Source organism: Xiphophorus maculatus, chromosome 19, assembly GCF_002775205.1.
Source record: "Xiphophorus maculatus strain JP 163 A chromosome 19, X_maculatus-5.0-male, whole genome shotgun sequence".
NCBI lineage: Eukaryota > Metazoa > Chordata > Actinopteri > Cyprinodontiformes > Poeciliidae > Xiphophorus > Xiphophorus maculatus.
Genome location: NC_036461.1, coordinates 10,272,248 through 10,295,826, shown reverse-complemented (window position 1 = coordinate 10,295,826; position 23,579 = coordinate 10,272,248). Strand labels below are relative to the sequence as shown.

Below are 23,579 nucleotides of genomic sequence, written 5' to 3'. Positions count from 1 at the left end.
TTGTGATAACTGGCAATCAGTCAATACCATTGCAGTAGATTAATTTTGTCCCTCTCTTTTTTGAAAAATGTTTTTATTCACCCACATTTTAGGTTTCTTTATACAGTGTTTTTAAGGATGTGCAGTAGCATCTCAATGGATTTAAGTTTGGGCATTCACTGAACAACAAAGCTTTCTTTTTTTTTTCTTTTCTGAGCCATTTAAAGGTGGACTTGCTGGTAAGCTTTAGATTATTGTTCTGCCATAGAACAGAGTTCACTAGAGCTATGGGTTATAAACTGGTGGCTGGACATTTATTTGGGAAATTAGACATAAAGCATCACACTAGATAGGTTCACCACTGTTGTGTTTATTTGTTGTTTGTTTTATCATATGGGGTTAATGGCTCTATCTGTACCTTAAAATCAGTGTAACCAGTGTAACCCTTCCCTCCCTAAGAGATACTGGAATTGGTGCCCTGGTTAAACTAAATAATTTAAATATTAGTAATAATTTAATTCATAGTAAATTATTGATTACAATTATTATTAATTATAATTCCATGAGATCTGATTCCCAATCATTTTTATGTCAACATGTGAGGTTGCTACAGCAGTTTTGGTTTCCATAATCCTGACTCCCAACAACAGCTACAGTTGGATGTTGGTGGAAACTTTCTGCAGTTTTTTTTTTTTTTTTTTTTGGAAAAGTACATGACACAGGAGCTAACAAAAAGCCCAATCAAAATGTGGCCATTTAATTTACATCTGCTCCCTGAAAGCAAATTTGTAATCCTAAACTGTCTGGTCTAACTTGGCTACCACTTCCTTTTGACACGATTCCTCCCTCTTCAGAGAACTGATGTCCTGTGTTTTTGTCTCTTCTTGACTGTAACTCTATTGGCAACTACAAGTTACATACCTTTCAACAATGATGCCTCCATTTTGCAGTCTGTAGCACTGGTACCCCGCTGAATACACAAAACCTATGTGCCCTGATCAGATGAATGCTACTAAACTTAACTCATATTGACAGTCGATGGTCTGATGATTTTTTTCTCTTCACATGTTTGACTTTTGTCTTTTTTTCTACATATGAAGGATAACACCTATCTCCAATCAGTAGCTGAGGACAGGAATTTTTTTTATCCATTTATTTGTTTAGACAGGGTGAAACTGAAAGGACAGATACAAACAAAATGCAGCCCATTAATTTACATTGGCTTCTGTCAAACATTGCATTCACAAACTGGTCTATACAAGTAGTGTGTAATAAAAATTTAAATTCAAATCTACAAATACATTTAAATAAAGAAATGCATACAGGCAACAAAACATAGGAAGTAAACAGGTGGGCTAAAATGTATGCAAGTGGCGAGCCTCTTACAGATGTTAATTGTGCAACAAACATGCAAAAACAAACTCTCCTATCGTATATCCCTTCGTCATTTCACATTGTACAAGTTCATCCACTCCACTGAGATCCTGAGCCTTGAGCGCTTTCAGAACAGATACCTGGAATTATGAAACCAAAAGGGTGTGGCTTACAACTTTACCTGTTTTACCTGCAAAGGGTAATATGTTTGGGTAATATTATCCTTACATTACTACAGTATTAACAAAATACTGTAGTAATAACAAAATACTGTAGAAATGGTAGCAAAAGCAGTTTACCTGGCACTCTGTTGTTACAAGCATCTCCTGCATCCATTTTTACTACCATATTATTGGTTCTTTGATCTTTTTAATAAAAAAGAGATGAACTATTAACAATTATGCTCCTCAAAAAAACAATTTTTGATGCTGGTTGGATGTGGAAAAAGACATTAAGGCAAGTATTTCTAATACACCTACCGTGCATGTCTAAAACAGAAATCCCAAAGTATACTGTTTGTGGTCAGAATTTATATAATATGATTAAAACCAATGAATATTTGAATCAAGACTGGTGTATTTTGTTAAAATTGTCTAGTAATTTTACAGCGCTGTTTAATCTTTTGTAATATAAGAAGTCTTTCAGCAACCATATAAACTTATTAGTAGGTGTTTACATACATAAGGTAACACCAATGTAAAATGGGTTTTCTCCCTCAGGGCTACTGAGTCTGCAAACAGAAAGTGCTGCCAGAGGGAGAGGATTACCTAACGTGAGCTTTGCATGAACCTGAAGTGTGAAAAATGTGCCAATGGTGCCTCCTGGTGAAAATTTGAGAGCTCCAGCTACAAGTAAGATTGAATATTTGTCTCAGACTGAATGTTATAATGTTTGGTGCTGTTTTTGGTTTTTTTATGGTCTTTGTATTTCAACTATTTTAAATATTTAGTGACATGATCAAAGTTAATTAAACTACACTTCTTTTGACCAGATATTGGTGGGTGACTTAGCCCATTTAAAGATCCTCATTGGAGTTTTACAGCTTAGCCTGTGAGACTGCAAAGATAATAACCAACCCACAAGCAGAAATAAATACATCTAATACATGGCCATAATCTAATTTGTCTAGCTGAATTTATAGTTAGATGGTAGATGTTTTTACTTACACTTTGGTGTTAAAGCAGGAATGTGTAATTTTACAAAAAAAAATATATATATATTTTTTTACATATTTGTTAAAACTGTCATTACATTGTTATTAAAAATCAGACTATTCCACCTTCTCCCAGACAATCAATGAGAGCCAGGAGAAAATTCTTAGTAGAGATCTTCAGAGTAAACGAGGCCACATGTCTTTTAGTTATAATAATCTACAGACAAAACCAATTAAAGTTTTATGTGTACTTCTCTTACCCCATCCTGTGATGCAAGTCTGAAATGCATGCCACACTTTTCAGACTTAAATTCTTAAGAGATTTGCTTATCAAAAAACTAAATATCATCAGTTTGTGCCACTTTTTCTTTGTCTGTTTTTAATATAATAGTATTAAAAATATACAATGTATATTGTGTATATGTAAATATGTAGATACTCTTGCTGCTTGACAAACCTTTTTTGAAGTTTGTAGTTGTAATGTGACAAATGTAGAGGAGTTCAAGGGGTAAGGATACTTTTACAAGGCACTGTACCCATTATTAATGTTTTTGTTTTATAAAACCAGAGTCCTATTTTAAATGTGAACATGTTACTTGCTATAAGTAAAATCTGAATAAATAAGCAGTTGCATTTTGGAGAATAACTTTAAGTATGGAACATTCTCTTAGCTATACTGCAGGTAATGGTGAGGAATTTCTTGTCTTTCAGCTCAAGTTAATTATTTGCAGTCATGCAACAAACTAACTGATTTGAGGTTGGTCAATGACACTGTGCACACACCTTCAGCTTGATTCCCTCTTTGCATCCTAGCATCTTTCAGCCAGTTGTAAAAGGGTCACATTTAACATACTGATCAGTCACACTTTGCATTCCACTGAAGCTTTGAGATTTCACGTACAATATAAAATAGGGCTTTTTTTGAATCATGGAATCCTCCAAACTGACAACTTCCAGGAGTGTATCCAAAGGAAGAAAACCCTAATTTAATCTCAGAAGCGGCTAAGAACTGCATTACAGGAAACAGTTGCTATTTTCACTTTTTGTAAAGAGTCAGACAGAGAGAGAAAACTCTTTAGACCATTTTAGCAACCTCAGAAATGAAACGCTGTCCTCTGATGTCTGTACAACTTCCGAAACATGGTGTCTCTTATATCAGACATTAAAATGGCGCCTTGGTAATAAAGCTACACAAGCAAAGACTTAGAAGTTCATTTGGGAATATGATTAAATACATGTACTGTCCAAGTTGTCAGCTCTCTGTAGTTATTGAACATAGGTAAATGAAAGTTATTTTTGGTGAAAGTAAATAGGAGAAAGGGAGGAAATAACGTGTAACTTATCCATAAGGAGATGTGTACACATTCTGTGTGGCAAGGTTACTGCTCTTGGTTTGCTTGCTGTCCTCTGGAAGGATCCTTGCTGGAGAAGTAGTAGTAAACAAACAGGAAGAATCCTACAAGCACAGAATGCATTGGTTATTTTGTTTCTGTTACTTCCTAGGCATTTAGCCTAAAATGTCACTTTTAGGCCTACCTTGAAAGGAGTTAAGGATGGTGAAGATGTAGTAGGAGGGAAGGAGCAGAGGGCCGTAGCTAAAAAAAGCGAATCCCCAGGTGATGCCCAAAAGGCAGAAAAGACCAAGAAGAGAGAACAACCTTTTCTTGGTAGATTCCTGGGCTTTTGCTTCTTTAGGTACAAACTGTTTGATCTGCACTATAGTTACCACAAATATAGGTAAAGTGAAGATGAACACAATGCCATAATAACCTATGTTTACACCTAAGTAGATTGTAGAATCAGGAATCCAGCACCTGGAAGTTATGAAAGAAAAGCAATTATTTTGTCACACAATAATCAGACATAAAATCTAATGTATTTGAAATATTTACTTACATAGTTACTGATGTTCCATTGTCATCAGAAATGTCAATGTAACCATATTTGCTTGAAGCAAGAAGTCCGACAACCACCACAACTGGAATAACTGAACCATATGTCTTTTAGTTATAATAATCTACAGACAAACCAATTAAAGTTTTGTGTGTATTTCTCTTACCCCATCCTGTGATGCTAATCTTGTACATGTAATATTTGGTGTCTGTAGGGATTCTGAACACGTAGAAGTACAAATGCAAAGCCTGCATGAAAAACCATGTGAATGTGGCCAGCATACTGTAGTGCAGAACTGATGCCATCGCCACACATGCTGCTAAGATCTTCAGTTTAGCAATTGACTCATTTACCAAGAAGCAAAGGTTCAGGAGAAAAAGGGCTATGAAAAGATTCATGAGGATCTTTATGGCTTGGCTGGCTTTAGTTTTCCTGTAAGGCATATTGGTTTGTGGTAAAACACACACATATCATAGGAGGAGTATTCAAATCAAAAGCAGACCTCTTTATATTTTTACCTTGTCAGAAAATGCATGAAGAGAGCCACACCCAGGAAGAACAAGGATATACCACAGCCAGCTTTTGTGATTTGGGTCAGGGTTTTTAAGTCGGAGGAGCTGATCTTCTCAGTACCTGACTGGTTTCAAACAGGAAAACATAATTACTCAACAGGAAAACAAGTCAAAAATAGCTTAAAAACTGCATAGAAATGTGTGCTTTTAAATTAGAATAGCTTATTTTGTCAGTATTACCACTGGTGTCTGATAATTGGTTTCAAGCAGGAGGTAAAGCTAAGCCCTAAAGCAGTGGTTCTCAAATGGGGGTACATGTACCCCTGGGGGTACGTGGAGGTACTGCAGGGGGTACGTGAAGCTTTTCAAAATATCTTTAAAAAATCAGTAGGCTCCTCATAATAAGTCTTGGGAAAAATTATTTTGTAAAAAGTTCGATAAAATATAAATGTGTGTTCATGCACTGAATTTTATATTCAGTATTTAGTTTAATATCCTTGAAAATAAAACGGTTTGACTGGTTTTATACCTTCCTGGTGGTCACCGTCTTCTGTTTTTCTTTTTTGTGTAACCATGCAATGTTTGCAATATGGATGTATTTGTCAGGTTCACTGATATAAGTTGTTTGGCTTTAATAAATCAGACAGTGATTTTACAGCACTGTACCTCTTTTTAATTCCAAAAATGTTTTGCCCATGTCAGGGGGTACTTGACTAAAAATATATTTTTAAGGGGGTACATCACTGAAAAAAGTTTGAGAACCACTGCCCTAAAGTATTACATTAATTTGTGTTCACCCAAGCAGATTTTGGTATAATATATAAATATTCAGAATTCTTTAATTTGACAGACATGTTTCTTCTGGCATGAAGTAATCTAACATTTGGAATGCCTTGCCAAAGTCCCAACTTGAATCCATCGAGATTTTATGGAGGAACCTAAAGACTAGGGTGATGGCAAGGATGCCTTCCAACCTCAAAGCTAAAATCTGCCAGATGAATGATTTTGAGCCTCACAAGAACAAAAAACATAAATATATCAAATTGCTTTGAAGAAGTTGCATATTCATTATTTTACCATGAGAATGGCAAAAAATGTAAGATGAGAGCACTGGCATGTGATGCTGCCGTTTTCCTCATTTGTTAGGCAGCCATCTGTGATCCACTTGGCTATACCACCTAATAAACAAGAAAAAGACAAAGCATGAGACTAGACGTAGTTACACACAAATGACACATATGGCAAAACACAGTTTTTAAAGTAGTTTTAAACAGATATTTTGATGCCTAGATTGTGCTTACTGGTTTGTATTCAATGGAAGACTTAAAGTTTAACCATAAAGCTCCAGTTTATGAATGCTCCAATTACACAGAGCCATTCTTCAGTTAAACCATAACAGTTTTTGTTTGTAAAAAAAAAAAAAAAAATACAGTCACTTGTTGACACTAGTCATTAGTGACTGGAGTCTCTCATACTGGCAATTTTTGAAACCAGGTCTCAGAGTGAAATATTTCTGTACCACCCCCGCAGAGGTGTGGAGTATTCTGCAGGTGTAAAAGAGCACATGTGCAGAATGCCCATCTGTTGGGATTATTCTATGCATGCACAGCCAATTAACAAAAAAAAAAATAAAGACAGTATAGTGCTGTGTTGTACTACTTAACCTGGTTAGTACAATTTCTGATGAGTTATGTATTACATGAGCACTTTGATCATGGGAGACGGACATGGATTAAGGTCTATGGTGGTGAAATGGAAACTAAGCATCAAAAGTACATGGGCATGGCCTGGCATGTTAGCTGCAGTTAACTCTAAGTTGTCTTTTTTGCCAATCAATATTTGAAAATAATGTCAGTTTCCTTGTGTAAACGTAACTTCAATTTCAAAACAGCAAGTTGGTTGCTGTTCAGTTAAAGGAGATTAGGTTTTCCTGGAAGGTACAGGTCATTAATTTCTATTTCACTTTAAACATTTTAAGACCTTGTTTCAACAAAATGACAATGTTTTATTGAACTTTTGAACTTGAATTCTTGACACCATCTTGCTGAGTCAGATTAAAAATGCATTTATAAAATAAACTTAATTTAAGCTGAACTAACATACCATCTTTACTTCTCCCATCCCATGATACACAAGAAACATTGAATCCAGTCTGCATCAAGACAGAAAAACAGAAAAATCAGAACATTTATTCTCTCCAACTACAGGTAATTATGACACCACCTTTCTTTTTCTTTTCTTTTTTACCGTGTTCACATTACTGAAGTGAATGTCAATGGTTTCAGAGAGGTTAGATATGTTTACTCCCATTTCAATCCCCATCATTTCATTGTTGAAAAAGTAACTAGTTTTGTTAAGCTGTTGAAAGATAAAACAGTGTGATTAATAATAACTATATTTTACAATAATAAGATAGACTTTTGAATTCACCTCAGGAATATCTGGAAAAAGCAGCACTCCAGAAAATGATCCATTTCTATTTACAGCTTTTTCACTGGCTTCTTTTGGAAAGTGAACTGCCCGAGCAAAGCCAGTGTTATTGCTTTCCTTGAGAATCTGTCACAAACAAGTATTATGAGAAAATAAAGTCATTTGTAGCTTTTATAAATCTGTTACCACCGGTCTTGCATGAAAGCTGTGTACCTTTACATCACCAGCTGAGGTGAAGCCAAAGTCCATCTTTGTCTGGTTTTGTTGTGGCAGTTTAGAAATGACCCCAGAAATGCCGCCCATTTGAATGGCTGCTGTGCTGACATTTCCCATCTGTTCCAGAAAGGAGTTCAGATTCTTCATGAAATTTCTTAGGAGGAAACATACATATTTTCAGTAAACTGTAAAAAAATGAACCATGTTAAAATGACGTGAACTGGTATCTGTGGATGTTTGTCTTATTTTTGCATCAATGGCATTAATAATTTAAATATTTACGCTGCTTCATCTGAATTCAGCGGATTGGCTGGAGCTGGAAGGGATAGGGTTTTTTCAGGTGTTTTTCCTGATGTTTTTTCTTCCTCTTTGTTTGAATCGGTACTTTCGGCAGTTGAACGTTTCTGATTTTGAGCAAATACAACATTTTTAGTCAAAAGTGTGAAATGTCATATTTACTCATAAAAAAACAGATACTACATGAATCATCTTACCATCCGATAGGTAAAGAATGTGAGATGACTGCATTCACATGTGATTCCATTATCGATCTTTGTATTACAACCCTCAATGATCCAGTCTGTATGGTTCCCTTGTTGACAGCAGGGACACACAGGTTTACGATCACACTTAATGACATTTATAACTGAGACATGTCTAAGTAATAGCTCTGTTTTGACAAATTGGAGTGCCCATGTAATGACAAAAATTTGTTTTTAAAATTATCAAATGTAATTTTAGCCTGTAAACATGATATATAGCATCATTACATCCAATAAACAACAAATTGGCACAGCGTGGATTTTTTGAAAGATGCATCCTGCTGCTTTCTGCTGTAGCATAAAATACCTCAGATATGACTTTTCTTGTACAATTGCATTTATATAATATCACCTCAAAGTGTCCGTTTTAGAATAGTCAAAGCAACTTCATACCCCATAGTGTACAAATCAGTTTATTAGTGTTTCTATGATTTTAATATTATGCTCAATATAAGTCAGATTCTGAATATGAATTTGTCTTGCTATTCAATTATTAAACTGTGAGGGCAAACAGGTATAAGACCATATGGATGAATTTGTCTTTCTATTGAATAAAATTCCTGTTGAAGACTCTGCTCCTAAAAGTAGCGCTCAGAAGTACAACTCAGAATTTCAAGCAATGAAACTTGAAGAGTTTCTTTCTTAAAACTCTTGTGAGACAAATAAATCTAGAGTAAAGGTTTCAGCTTACTTAGTGTAGGTACGAATTTTCATTGCTTGTTTACTAAGCTCCTTTTCTCCAGTATCAATATAGTAGAATTATTGAATAGTTCTTATATTTCTTTTTACTTTATTGCTAAAATCTAAGATGTTAATGGCACAATGTTCCTGATTCCCAAGGTGCATGAAGATGATCAATAATCAACTTTTTTTTTTTTACAAAAACTGCCTGGTGTTTTGAAATCACACTTATAAAAGCCACAGGCCCAACCACATTGGTCTAATAATAAAATTGTTCCTTAGAACTCTAACTGCTCCTGCAATCTCCACCTTTAGCATACTTTACTATTAAATAAATTTTATTTCCAAGAAACATACAGCATATAATCATTTCTTTGAATGTTTAGCTAAATATAATTGATTGGAAAGTGATCCATCCTTTATGCACCTTATAAATCCTAAACAGTCTCCATTAAAATATGCAAAAGCAAAAAGCTCACAGTCCAAAGAAATGGCCAAGGTTTTGAAATTTGTAGAAAAATTATCTAAAAGGTTTAGAATGAGTCAAACAGAAAAGTTTATAACCTGTTTCATTTGTGCCATCCCATGATACACAAACAGCTCCAGAGCCATCCTTTTGGATTAAAAAATAATAATAATTAAATATTTAAAAAATAATATTTTTAAAATATTATTATGTCAGAGTAATAATAGTAGTAGTTAATAGTCAATGTCATAATTTCAGCAACAACTTTACAACAACAAAAAAATCCTGAACTATTAATAACTGTTGATAACTGTGTAAAACAATTGTTAACAGATCTCAGAAAAATGTTTCTCGATTTACCTTTTTTAAATTACTGTAGTGGATGTTGACGGTTTGATTCAAACCTGTTATGTTTTCTCCCATTTCAATTCCAATCACTTCATTATTATAAAGTTCATTTGTGTTATTCTGTTAAGAGAAAAATACTCTTGTGATATATATATACTGTATATATACAGAGTATATATACAGTATATATACCTATATACGTATAGAGAGAGAGAAAGAGATAGATGAAATTTGGTCTCACCATAGGCATTTCTGGAAAACGGAGGACACCAACATATTTTCTTTTGTTTTTAATTGCCATTGCAATGGCTTCCTGAGGAAGGTGAATTTCTGTCATAACGCCATTATCAACTCTGTTGCTTTCACCACCTATAGTCTATATCAAATAAACATTAGTAAACAAATAAACAGAGAAACTCAAGTGACATATAATTCTTGGATATTTTCTAAATTTGAAGGTGTGTAAATTTACATCTCCGTTTGACGTGAAACCAAATTTCATTTCAGTTGAATTATCTTCTAGCTTAGCAATCACTCCAGTTATATTGCCTATTTGTACTTTTGCCGTCTTGGATTGGTTCATCTCTGCAAAGTATATGTCTAATTTCTTCATTATTGTCCTGTAATGGAAACAAAAGTACTTTCAATTATCTACATTTCCACTTAATGACAATATCACAGTTCCAGTTATATAGTATAATTCCTAAAATATACTACATGCATAGTATATTTTCTAAACTATACAATAGCAATAAAAGATATTTACACTGCTTGCGCTGGGTTCAAAGGACTACTTAAGGTGTCATTAAGGCTTATCTCTGGTATGATCCACGAAAAAGTATCCATCTTCTTAAGTGTAACTGTCTGATTTACAAAAAAAGAGATTGTATTAATCCTATTGCACCAAATGTCAGCAGTACAACAGTAGCTTCAATAAACTGAAATTACAGATAAACCTTACCATGCCAATTGCAAAAAATGCTTGATGGGAGCATTGGCAGGTGATGCTGCCATTAACCTGGTTTGTTCTGCAGTTATTTGTGCTCCAGATTTGATCATCCCCTGGTGTACAGCAATAAAACAGCAAGAGAAGATAAAAGTAGACTTCATCCCACTATTAAGCTAGATAGCTGTGTAAAAGTTGTCAATTCGTGCCAACATGTCATACTGAAAATAATCTTCACTACAACTTTTTCACAAGGCACTTATACTTTAAAACTTCCAAATTTTCATCCCAGGTTCTGGAACAGGAGCACATACAATGTTTCCATCCATTAAAAATGCATTAATCAAAGCTTGTGGGTTGATAAAGACATTGGTCATTGTTAGGAAAATTATCCTCCTGTTCATTTACTCATGAGTTTATTTTACAAGTTATGTTTTCATATTATTCTTTCATATTATTCTTTCATATTATTCTTTTCATATTATTACTCTATTATTCTTCTTTTTATATTTACTTAACTTCTCTTTCTTTTGTAGAGTAGTATATTATTAACTTTGTTTAGGATGTTTGCTTGGAAGCTAAAAACGTTAAACATTCATGTGTTATTAGTTCCATATGTAACTGATTAGTTGTGGTCAGTCACATGCCCTTGTAAGGGCATGTCCATAGGAGGCTCCAGAATGTAAAGACGGTTGGTCAATTCTCTGTGTGACTGTGTGAAGAAGCCCAACCTCCTTTTTCTATACAATAAAGAGAAATGCAAAGAAAGAACTGGCAGAATTGAGTCCAGACAGTGTTTGACAGCGATTCGTCGCGTCTGTTCTCAATTCTCCTATTCTGCAGAAAAGAAATTAAAAGAAACCTAATCTCTGTCTCTGGCTGATTCTTTGCAGGTTGTGACAAAATAAACCTATCAGTCATACCCAGAGAAGACTTTGATTTCACAGTGAACAAGCCACACAAGCTGAGTTATTTTGCTAAGGCACTAGTTAGTTAGTTAGTAGACTTTTTGAAGACACATACATGACCATGAAATTAGAAAAAGATCACATTTAAAACAAAAAAATATATATAACAACTAAGACTCCACAGAGTCCACATATTAGATTAAGCCCTAAATGAACTTAATACAAGATAAAACTATGTTTTTCATCAAATGAGTTAGCCTGCATAGAAACCATAGCTGTACATGAGATACAATGACGTGCAATACAACATGAGGGTACACCAGCACTAACAAGCATTATTTGCCTTGCACTGCTCTATCCACCTAATTATATCATTATATGGCATGTGTAGCACTTTATCATGTCCAGAGAACCCCAAAGCACTTCACACTACATCCAGTCATTTACCCATTCACACACACATTCGCTGAGCTACTGGTTTGTAGCTTACCACAATCCAGCATGTGCTGGAAAGGACATAACTTTACTTTTTTGTCCTTTCACTAGACACAGTTGATGTGAAATTCTAAATCAATTCTAAACAATGTTCTTACCTTTACCATCCCATGACATGCAAGACATGTTTGTGCCACTCTGAAAAGGATAAAAATGAAGGGAGAATAGAACAGATAAAAAGAGAGTTAACTTCTTTTTTTTGGTCAGAATAAAGTTTATTATTAATATCAAATATATCTTTACCAGGTTCACATTGTTGAAGTGAATGTTGATGCTTAGCAAATATTTGAGTATGTTTGCTCCCATTTCAATTCCAAGCACTTTTTTATTGAAAAAGTATCCATCATGGTCCACCTGTTACAAGACAAATATAGTAAATATTTAAAATTTATATTTCTATTCAAATAAATAATTACATACTCAGAACCAATTTGCTCTTACATTGGTCATTCCTGGAAAAAGTAGAACTCCAACGTACGTGCTATTTTTATTTACTGCCATTTCACTGGCATTATTAGAGAATTGAATCTGTACATCAAGGTCCATATCCACATTGTTCCTTTCCTTCAGAATCTTGGACAAAGAGACATTAGAATTAACTAGAACTCTTATAAACTCTTGTTTTTTCTCTTTCTGTTCTTGAATCAACTGAAGCTGCATACTTCCACATCCCCACTTGCTGTGAAGCCAAAGTTGAATGCAGTTTGGCTTTGATCTTGTGGTTGCAGTTTAGTGATTGCCCCAGTGACGTTGCCTATTTTGATAAAAGCTGTTCTGAAAGCTCCCATCTGATCCTGGTAGAAACTGAAATTATTCATAATAGTTCTGTAATAAAAAACAAAATTGATTAGTGACCTCTCACATTACTCAACTATCTTGCACTAATGCAAAGCAGCTCCATTAGTGTGCATGCCATCCTTGCATTTTCCCCATTAATAAAAGATATTTACACTGCCTCCTGTAGAGTCATGACATTGTTTGAGTACGGAAAAGTTAGATTCAGCGGCTGCTGAATCCCAGCTGAGTCTGACGTTTCACAAGATATGATTTTCACAATGGATGTTATTTTAGATCCAAACTTGAACATGTACTTATCACTATCTGTGAATTAAAGCACATGCACAGACACAAACACAAGTGACCACATTTTGTGAACAAAATGTTTACTAAAATATTATTGGAACTTAAAATCTAGAATACCTTCACAAGTCTGCGCATCATTATATTGATTTTGGTATAGATGATCCAGAGTGATTCTAATGTTCCTGCCACCTGAGATCAGAATAAAACAAGTTAAGAGCTATTGTACTACAAAGTTTAGAGATGTAGCAACAGGATGTAGTTACCTGGCTTCAAACAATTATGAAGATCGAGAATGAATTCTAAGTGGTAAAATATTCAAACAAAATAGATTAGAAGTTGAGGCACTCAGTGTATGAGGGAATATGATCATCTAAGGTTTTAATCACTTGGAGATTTAGTTTTGATATTGAGGCCACCGTTTGTACCTGTTGAGTTGTGGAGCTGTGAGAACATGCATGAAAAATTGCTCATTGGGTTCAGTAACACAACAATGTCGTGCTTGAGTAGAATTTCTCTACTGACAGTCAGGCTGTAAGTGCTGACATTGAGCCGAACTATATTGGTGCGACAGACGAAATCTTCAATGCCACAACAACCTGAAGAAAAGAAAAAAAAATCCTCATCATTTACTGGTGAAAATGGAAAACTGACTTGCAGGAAGCTGATGATAGGTCAGACATAAGAAAACTGTACCCGCATTAGACTGGTTTGCCTGAATGTTAAAACAAAGGTGAGTTCCGTTTTCTTCTTTAAAGACAACATCTGAAAAACAGAAAAAAGAACAGACAAATAATTTAAAAAAAAAAACAACTAAAAAAACATTAACAAAATAAGATATACACATTTTTTCCTTGGAAATTGTTATGTCCGCAGTCCTTTTTTGCATACGGTCCATCTCACCTGATGGAAAATGAGGATCAATTGGAATTTCTTCCACACTGAGAAAAAGTATGTTTTTGAGACTGTGTTTTTTTTTGCTGCCTGTAACATAAATAAATAAATAAATAAAATAAAATAACTTTACAAATCAAACACATACTAGTACTGACAGAATAATCTTTAAAACCTGCTGTTACTTACCAGAAGCTTTACAAAAGTGGTTCAGAAGCAAAATTACAGAGAAGAGAACAAAAATCTTCAAAACAAGCATCCAGCGATGATTTACAGCCAATGGTGGCATTTTAAAAAAATGAGCAGGAGCATGAAGTTAAATCACAAATTGAAAATATATGTAATTTTTAAATGCACCTCAGTTTGCGGTTGCTTCTGTTGTATGACACATATTGAGTCTGAATAGTTCATCACTACCACAACACATCTTCTGTGGCGTCATTATCCTTTTGTATTATTTAACATGCAAATAAACATGATGACAGAGTGGAAAACTTTTAACAGAGGGTCTGTTTTGTTACAGACTTGTTTGTTATAAACTGTAGTATGTTTTAAAAGTGACATGCAAATTAGTTATGATCCACAGTTTCCATTTCCTTCCATTTTGACCGTTGAGTGTTTCATGTCTGTCATGTAAAAAGCTATGCAATCTGGAAGTTATCAAAAGTAATTGTTTAATTTAATTAACAACCATAAATAATTTATGTTGTTTTAATGCCTGAACTGGTGTTTACAATCGAAACATACAATTCAACCATTTTGCTGCTAAAGGTTCATTTGGTCAAGCATTAACTACTTCCTTAAAAAGTGGTGTGAGTGAAATGACGTAAACAAATATAGTTGCTGCAGTGCATTAACATCTATTTGTATTTGGATCTTGCTGAGCAGAAAGACTTCATTTATAACTGTACATGGCAACAGTTGCCTGTTTGTGTTTTGTGTTACAAGAAGACTTCTGTTGAAGTCCTTAAAATACTCCTAAAATAACTGAACTATAGTAAGAGGAAGTTAAATGCTGCCCTCGTGATGTGTTGTTCTTATAAAGCTAACCAACATCGGAAAATAATCCAATCCTTGATAGTTTTTTTTGGTTTTACTTTGCAACTCTTTCCAATAAGTTGATATCAAAACACAAACTTTCACGAGTTGTGAATAAGACCCGTCATCATAAGCATGACATAATACCTGTCATGAACATGAATAAATCTTCATGAATGTTTATGACTGTTGTCATAAAGTGTCATTCAGTAAATAATGACACTTTTAATACAAAGTTGCCATTATTCAAAATGTCTTTGTTACGGAGCCCTTGAGGGGCAATAAAACATTTTTATTATTATAAAACACGGCAAAATAATTGTGGTAAAGGGCCGCACTGGGTTAACTCGAGGAATCTCATCTGTCCATGTATCAATCAACTAAAAACTACTTCTTTGTTCTGTCACAATTATCTATTTATTCCATTTTGATTATCATGCTCCAAACTTTGCAAGAACTGACCACCCCGCTCACCCGCTTCCTCATACAAAACAAAGCCAGCACGCCAGTAACCTTCCCATTCATACTTGATGACAGCCACGCCCACCACCCAAGTGTCAAAGTCGCGTGCTCCTGTCATATCAATAATTACTTATTTCATTCATATGGCTCTTACAGAGCCTCAGTGAAAACTGGTTTGTTATTATTAACTGTTTGGTGCAAAAAACTGATTGAAAATCGATTTTTTTACTGCATGTTTATGCCTGTTAAGTCTAAGATGGAACTGCACTGAAAGCAGCCCTTTAAACCATTCAGACTACAAACACAACAGAAACACAATTAAAACTGTCAGATGACTTATTACCCCGCAATAATAACTCAGAAATAGTCCAAATAGTTTGGATGTATTTTTATTTCTTTCCTACGGAAAGTTTCTGTTTATATCATAGGCTTGTGGTGCCTTTCTATACTAAAGAAAAATATATAAAATGTCAGATATTTCACAAGGGGATATTAACATACATGGAAAAACCTCACATAACCTTGTATTAAGGCAGAAAGTACGGCGACCACTGTAAGAAGGGCTTACAGTATTCAATTATGCCGCATAACTGATCAGTAGATTATTGCGAGGGAACGCAAAACCTTTTGTGAGGGGACGCAAAAGTATTATGAGGGAACACAAAAGTATTGCGAGGGAATGCAAAAATTTTGCAAGGGAACGCAAAAGTAAAAAAAAAATTCCCATGTCCCCTGGATTGCCCCGTACTTTATGACAACTTGTCATTAACCTAAACAAAAATATCTTTGTTATGACAAGCTTAACATTAATCAAGAAATCATGATCTGACATAAATTTGTTATAAAAGTATTACTGATGTTTACATGTTTACACACTTAATCAAAATCCAAAGACATTACATGCTAGCAGATCATAGTTAAAATGTTAAAATAGAAATAGAAGCCAGAAACAAAACAAATATAGTAAGCAGTTTATTGAAAATGACATTTAGATTTCAACAATCTGTAACTCGGTGAATACATTTTCAAGACCATTATTTGTCTCCCAAACTACTCTTGTTGGTAACTTAAACAAATATTAGGCATGGTTAATTTTTCTTTTTCAGTGTCTTCAGAGGTTCCATATAAACAACCTTTTTTACAACCTGTACAACTCACTTGAAAGACAAGATAACATCCCTTACAAAGAAATATTCTGAGTCTTTAAGGTCAAAGTTTATTGGGACACCTTGACCTGGAAATATCTGTTCACTCTCCTTTGCCAAAATCCCCTCAGATTTTGAGAAAATCTTTGCTCACAGATCTTTTCAGCTCAACCCAAAGATTTTCAGTCTGGGCTATTTTAAAAGTGCAACCAAAGGAGATACTTCACATCTACTGCATTTAACTCAACACCCAAAGTCCAGCAGAAAATGTTTTGAAGTTTTATTTCTAGAAATGTGGTTAAAACCCAATTGACTCAACAACTTCTCTTTAACTTTTCAAATGACAACTCCAATTTTCCATATACAATAAGTCAATATTAGTGAGAGAAACCAAGGACTGAGTAACTTATCCATGGGAAGATGATGTGTACACATTTTCGGTGGCCCCACTGCTGCTTTTAGATTGTTTAACATCGTCTATAATCACCCTGCTTGAAAAGTAGTAGTAGACGAACAGGAAAAATCCTGCAAACACAGAATGGGTTGTTTTACTCATTTTCCAGTTTTATTTACTGTGAAATTCAAATATATTAATAGTCACGTTTCATCCTACCTTGAAAGGAGTTAAGGATGGTGAAGATGTAGTAGGAGGGAAGGAGCAGAGGGCCGTAGCTGAAAAAAGCAAATCCCCAGGTGATGCCCAAGAGGCAGAAAAGACCCAGAAGAGAGAAAAATCTTTTCTTGGTGGAGATGTCTTGGGTTTTTTCTTTTTTGGATGAAAAGTGTTTGATCTGCACAACAGTTACTACAAAAACTGTTAAGGTGAAGACGAACACAATGCTATAGAAACCAATGTTCACTCCTGTGTGGATTGTAGGATCAGGGATCCAGCACCTGAAAGTCATGACAGAAATGCAATTATTCTAGAGAAAGACAATCAAATTTAAAATCCAGTATATATTTAATGTTTCCTTACATAGACACTGAGGTTCCATTGTCACCAACAACTTCAATGAAATCATATTTGCTCGAAGCGAGAAGTCCAACAACCACCACAGCTGGAACAACTGAACAAATATTATCTATTACTGAAAAATACAAATATTTTTCTTCTTGATTTTATAGCGTTTACTCAAACTGATGTTTTATCCTCGGATTTCTTACCCCATCCTGTGCTGCAAATCTTACACATGTAATATTTGATGTCTGTGGAGATCTGGTGTAGATTGAAGTACAGGTGCAAGGCCTGAATGAAGAACCATGTGAATGTGGCCAGCATGCTGTAGTGCAGAGTCGCTGCCATTGCCACACAAGCTGCTAAGACCTTCAGTTTAGCGATTGACTCATTTATCAAGAAGCAAAGGTTCAGGAGGAACAGGGCGACAAAGAGATTCATGAGGATCTTTACAGCCTCACTGGCTTTATTTTTCCTGTGAAGCGAATTGGTTTGTGTTAACAACATGGTTCAGAGAGGAATAATTAATATCAAAAAGCAGACTCTTTGATATTTTTACCTGACCAAAAAATGCATGAAGAGAGCCACGCCCAGGAAGAACAAGGATATGCCACAGCCAGCCTTTGTGATTTGGGTCAGGGTTTTCAAGTCAGATGAACTTATAATTCCATTAGAATTACTACCATCTTTGCCACCAGGTAACGGTGACTGGTTCGAAATAAAGAAGTGTATTTAATAAATCACAAAAATGTCAAAAGTGACTTTAAAATATTGTATAGAATCTTCTTACCATGAGAATAGCAAAAAATGTGAGATGAGAGCAGTTGCATGTAATTCTGCCATTGACTTCTGTTGTCAGACAGCCCTCTGTGGTCCAGTTTGCTTCAGTCCCTGAAGGACAATAGGAACACAAAGAAAAGACATTATTGGATTTTCATAGATGAGAACAATATGGGATAAAATTTGACACTGACCTAAATTTTATTTCTTCTGCCGTTACATTCACATGCAAGTGAGCAGTCAGTGACAAAACATTATGAAATTTTGCATTAAGTAAAAAGGTAAGATTTCTTTCATTCAAATAAAAAAATAGCTCAGACTATAATTAAAAGATCACAGGACTGATTTTCTTTTTCACTTAAGTCAACTAGTAAATCTCCAGTCTACATATTTTGAGACATTAAAATGAAGTTGAGTTAAATCAACTGATATCTTTCAATACCATTCCTGAGCCTGCCGTTCAAAACTTCATAAGACACCTTTTAAATTTGCATAAATTGAAGCAACCTACCATTATTATTTTCTCCATCCCATGATACACAAGTGGCATTTAATCCAGTCTGTATCAGGGTAAAAAAAAAAAAAAAAATCAGTCTTAATCTGTTTAACTAAAAGTTAGTATGAAACTTGTTAACATATTTACCGTGTTCATATTAGTGAACTGAATGTTGATGGTTTGTGAGAGATTAAATATGTTTGCTCCCATTTCAATTCCCATCATTTCGTTTTGGAAAAGGGAACGATTCTGGTCAATCTGTTGAGAATGAAATGTAGTTGATATTAAATTACTATGTCTGACTTTTAGCAAAGCAAGGTCATCTTTGGGTTTTACCTCAGGAATATCTGGAAAAAGCAAAACTCCAGCAAATGATCCATTGTTTTCAACTGCCATTTCACTGGCTTCTTTAGGAAGGTAAACACTTCTAGAGAAGCCCATCACCACATCATTTTCCTGGAGAATCTGTTACAGGCAGAGCTTGTTTAGAAGAACTCAGATGATAGATATATATTTGTGATTACTTCTCTATTTTCTCGTGTCAACAAGCACTACTTACATTTACATTCCCATCTGATGTGAAACCAAAGTTCATGCTTGTTTGATTCTGTTTTGGCAACTTAGCAATCACCCCAGTGACATTTCCCATTTTGATCTCTGCTGTGCTTGCATTGCCCATCAGACTCAGTGTGGAAGCAAGATTATTCATGATATTCCTGAAAATAATAATTTAACATTAGTCGACAGTAATATTCCTGACGTAGTGACACATAGAGCCTGTAGTTTGCTTGTCATCTTTGCATTATTGAGATTAAAAATTGACTTACGCTGCTTTTGCTGCATTTATAGGTGTGCCTGAAACATTGATGTTTAAGGTTGTCTCTGCCTGCTTCCCTGGTAGCGTACAAGTTACATTTTTTGTGCATTGTTTTATTTTAACAATATATTCAGTCTCTTTTGAACCTGCAGGCGCACACACACATACATGCACAGCTTGTTAATAATATGTGTTAGAAATTTGCTTTAAATTCACTTATAAATGCAAACATTACCGTGACATTGTTCTTCTTGACTGGTCAGATTTTGTACACAAAGGCCCTCATTACTCAGTCTGATATTCTTGAAACCTTAAAGCAAAACATAAGACCTTGTTAGGAGCAATATTGTTGCTAACAAACCTTATGCTGATGGACAGACTTACCTGGTTTTAAGCACTTGTGCAGACTTAGGATAAAACCTGAAGGTGAAATAAAGATGTTTTATTTTAAAATGAATTCATATAATGATGAAAGGAGCAATATACACTTTATCACCAATAGGGGGCAACCTTGCCCTGCTGTTCATAAACAAATGACTTGCCTCTTGAATTGTACAACATTGATGGCAAACATGAGAAATTGTAAGATGTGTTCAGCAGCAATACAACGTCATGCTTTTGTAGAGACGTTTCAGATAGTTTCAGATGGTAAATGTTGCTGTTGTGCCGAATTACTGTTGTGTTGCAGTTGAAATTCTTGCAACAGTCTGAAAATACATTCAACCAGAAACATTTAGTCACCAAAATGTCATAGTTATTTCCAAAATGGACCAGGAAAACTGTACCTGAGTATGTTTTGTTTGCCGGGATGTTAAAACACAGGTTAGTTTTATTCTTCTCTTTAAAGATGACATCTTAAAAACACATACACACACAAAACCACAGTGTATTTGCTTGTGTTTGTTATATTTACTTTAAGAAGGACAGAATTTCATATTTGTATAGCCAAACTTACTTGATGGGAAACTTCCATGATAGGTGTATATCTCTGCTGGAGTATCAGGGCTGATAAACAGCATGTCTTTGATCCAACTTCCATCTGTAAGAAACACCAGCTGAATCAATGAACCAATAACGCTAAACAATACATATCCATCAGCAGTATCGTTTCATCACTTACCTGTGGCTTCGCAAAAGAAGTTCTGGAACACAAACCCCAAAAAGACGATAAATATCTTTAAAACCAACATCCAGCGATGTTGATCAACCAGTGGTGACATTTTCAGAGCATACAGAAGAAATTAATTTGGTCAAAGGCAGATAATATAAGTTTAAGTCCTGCTTTCATGAACAGCTGTGTTTGTTACATGATTCAGATGAAATGTGCATTGCCTTTTTCTACCAAGTGTAGACACCTATGTGGTGTCATAAAAATACTATTTCACTTGCAAATGATGCGTCAGTGTTCCACAAGAGGTTTTTTTTTTCTGTGCCTATTTTTGTAAAGTGGAGATGAAAGGCAGCCTCTGTTAGTTTGACCTATCAGTTATCTGTTTTCCAAGGAGTATTATAGCGCCCAAGCTTTTAATTTTGCGTTGTAATGCCAATCTAGCAGGGCTAAACATTGCTTACAAGAATTAATAACAAATTTTATTGGAACTAAGCATTTTTTTCTAGCTTGTTTCTCTTTATAGTGAAGGAATCTTTTTCTTTTTTTTTAAAGTAGATTTACGCTATAGAAACACACTTTCTGTGTGCCATGGCCATGTTAGTTCAGCTGAATAATAATAATTTGTCCCAACTTTATGATCTGTTTCCCCATCTGTTTAAACTCCCTCCTTGACACATACACATATGTGTGTATGTGTGTATTATACAGTATATTATTACTGTATAATATTGTATATATATATATATATATATATATATATATATATATATATATATATATATATATATATATATATATATATATATATCCATATATATATATATATATATATATATATATATATATATATATATATATATATATATATATATATATATATATATATGAAAAAGGTTGATTGGAATGGTGCTGGAGTTCATGCTTTTTACAAGAGGCATGCTTAAAAACATATTAAAGTAATACCTGTGTTTCTATCTTTTTTTTAAAGGTGGCTCTTTTAATGCTTCAAGACTTGGAAGACTTAGCATAATTGCAGGAATCAGCTGTTCATGCTCCAAAGACTTTCAGCATGACTGAAATGTAACTGCTTCTCACTTATTGTCTGCTAAGTTTAATTTTTTCCCCCAATAGATGAAATTGTAATTTGAAAACCCCTTGTTTTGAATTTCTTAGTGGTCTGGTTTTATGTCCTGCGACATATATGTGTGACAAAAAAGTAAAAAAACAAGAAATCTGGGGGAGAAATGCTGTTTCACTGCATTGCATTTAACAGCTGTTGTATGAAGCAATATGTTGCTAACAAATATCATCACTCTTCTCTGCAATCAATTTAAATGTACGCACTTGTTTTTGTAACAGAAATCTAAAAAGTATGTCCACTCTGCCGGATAGTTTTACATGATTAAACATTCCCCGGATCTCTGTGAGCGATGTGATGCAAATGAAGTAAACAAATAGCTGCCAAAGTTCAACAGTATTTTGAAAGAGAAAGGCTTGATTCATAGCTGAACATGGTGACAGTTGTCTATTTGTTCTCCTAATAAATGAGGAGTACACTGGAAATGATTAAAAAAACACAGAAAATTCCCACATTTCTAACCCCCCCCTCCCCCCCCCAAAAAAAAAACAATACAAAAATTTAAAAAGCTGGTTGTGTAAATATTCTATTTGTATAACATATAGTGCATTTATTTTCATCTAATTGCACACCCTGTTAAAAAGACTAAATAAATTTTAGGTCAGAATAATTATTAAATTACTTGTTAATTCTAAAAGCCAAAGTATTTGCCAAAAGTTGTCTTTCTAAAACCCATGCCATCTATGTTATAGATGCAGCTTTATCTTTTATGTCTTTCTCTGTGGAATATTTCGGGCTTGGTTGCATAGGACTTTGGCATGCGTGTGAAGTTATATTTACTTTTCCTAGGTGATATGCTGATGTGTTGTTAGGCTGTTTCAGCTCATCCCAGTATCTACCACATCTGTGTCGCAGTTGTCATCCTCTTTCGTCACCACAGCACAAATGACTGAACAGTTTGTGAGGCTTAAGGCTTGTGCACATTAGAACCAGAGGAAATCTCCTCCAAGTATCACTATTCACTCTATACATCTTAGCCTTCCAGCCTCCAATACAAGACAGAGTTCTGTCATCTGAAGAAGTATTCAGATGAGCAAATCCTTCGTATAGAGAGCTGGTGGAACACTTTGTGACATGGTGTCAGAACAATCATTTAATCTTAAATTTTGACAAAGCAAAGCAGATATCTATAGATTTCATGAGAAACTTCATATTTCAAAGTGGATGGGATAGAGGAGTATTGATGCCTCGGGCTTCACCTAAACACCGGACTGTAATGGGGATGGAAACATGATGCCACAAATACTGTAAGAAAGCACAGTTCAGACTGTCCTTGAAGAAATTTTGCCATTTCACTACTCACACCCAGGTGCTACATATCAGTGATGTTTACAAGTATTTTTTTCCAAATGAGAACTGAACCAGACATACGCTGGTTAGTGAGATTTGCCATTGGTGAAGCAGCTTTATTTGGCTCCTTGGCCAAGGAGCCAAATATCCTCAGCATGTGTTCTGCAAAGGGCCTGGACAAGCCATCATTTGATTCAGGTGTGTTGAACCAGGGAAAAAACTAACACATGCAAAGTACAATAATAAGGAACTCAAAAGTACTAAAGACAAACCCAAAAGTAAATGAAATCACAAACACCTGTCACTGATGACACATTGATGTTGCCTTTTTTATAAGGCTACAGTTAACATTAACTGATTTATATGAGCCATTAGTAGCCTATAATTTACCAATATCACTAGACAGTAATCAAGTGCATTTAGATGGCAT

General features: G+C 34.7%; 2 protein-coding genes across 2 annotated transcripts; both read right to left on the bottom strand.

Moving 5' to 3' along the window:
• Positions 1–1,154: 1,154 nt before the first annotated feature.
• Positions 1,155–15,535, bottom strand: LOC106699841. Its single transcript, XM_023352714.1, has 27 exons — positions 15,430–15,535; positions 13,720–13,788; positions 13,549–13,622; positions 13,452–13,467; positions 12,894–13,044; positions 12,606–12,768; positions 12,385–12,516; positions 12,187–12,297; positions 12,042–12,081; positions 10,556–10,656; positions 10,361–10,458; positions 10,067–10,214; positions 9,836–9,970; positions 9,607–9,714; positions 9,345–9,393; positions 8,052–8,149; positions 7,840–7,961; positions 7,555–7,711; positions 7,342–7,467; positions 7,159–7,269; positions 7,015–7,063; positions 5,989–6,089; positions 4,918–5,036; positions 4,566–4,831; positions 4,403–4,493; positions 4,043–4,320; positions 1,155–3,962 (listed from the first exon to the last, which is right to left on the bottom strand). Exons 1-27 carry the CDS (start codon positions 15,533–15,535, stop codon positions 3,886–3,888), a joined length of 3,096 nt encoding a protein of 1,031 aa, XP_023208482.1. The 3' UTR covers positions 1,155–3,885.
• Positions 15,536–16,376: 841 nt separating this feature from the next.
• On the bottom strand, positions 16,377–20,921 carry LOC102234027 (adhesion G-protein coupled receptor G2-like). Its single transcript, XM_023352402.1, has 17 exons — positions 20,731–20,921; positions 20,566–20,649; positions 20,396–20,464; positions 20,153–20,317; positions 19,995–20,030; positions 19,846–19,920; positions 19,621–19,756; positions 19,353–19,509; positions 19,130–19,258; positions 18,941–19,051; positions 18,809–18,857; positions 18,308–18,408; positions 18,077–18,225; positions 17,727–17,992; positions 17,539–17,629; positions 17,176–17,456; positions 16,377–17,087 (listed from the first exon to the last, which is right to left on the bottom strand). The coding sequence occupies exons 1-17, from the start codon at positions 20,828–20,830 to the stop codon at positions 16,969–16,971; spliced, it is 2,118 nt and encodes a 705-aa protein (XP_023208170.1). The 5' UTR covers positions 20,831–20,921; the 3' UTR covers positions 16,377–16,968.
• Positions 20,922–23,579: the final 2,658 nt, after the last annotated feature.

Coding starts and splice junctions, on each gene's coding strand:
- LOC106699841 (XM_023352714.1), bottom strand. CDS start 15,535: ATGACAGGAGCACGCGACTTTGACACTTGGGTGGTGGGCGTGGCTGTC. Junction 7,962..8,051: donor CATTCTTTACCTATCGGATG/GTAAGATGATTC, acceptor GCTCAAAATCAG/AAACGTTCAACTGCCGAAAG. Junction 7,270..7,341: donor TTTTTCCAGATATTCCTGAG/GTGAATTCAAAA, acceptor ATCTTTCAACAG/CTTAACAAAACTAGTTACTT.
- LOC102234027 (XM_023352402.1), bottom strand. CDS start 20,830: ATGTCACCACTGGTTGATCAACATCGCTGGATGTTGGTTTTAAAGATA. Junction 19,052..19,129: donor TTTTTCCAGATATTCCTGAG/GTAAAACCCAAA, acceptor CATTCTCAACAG/ATTGACCAGAATCGTTCCCT. Junction 17,088..17,175: donor CATCCTTAACTCCTTTCAAG/GTAGGATGAAAC, acceptor CTGTGTTTGCAG/GATTTTTCCTGTTCGTCTAC.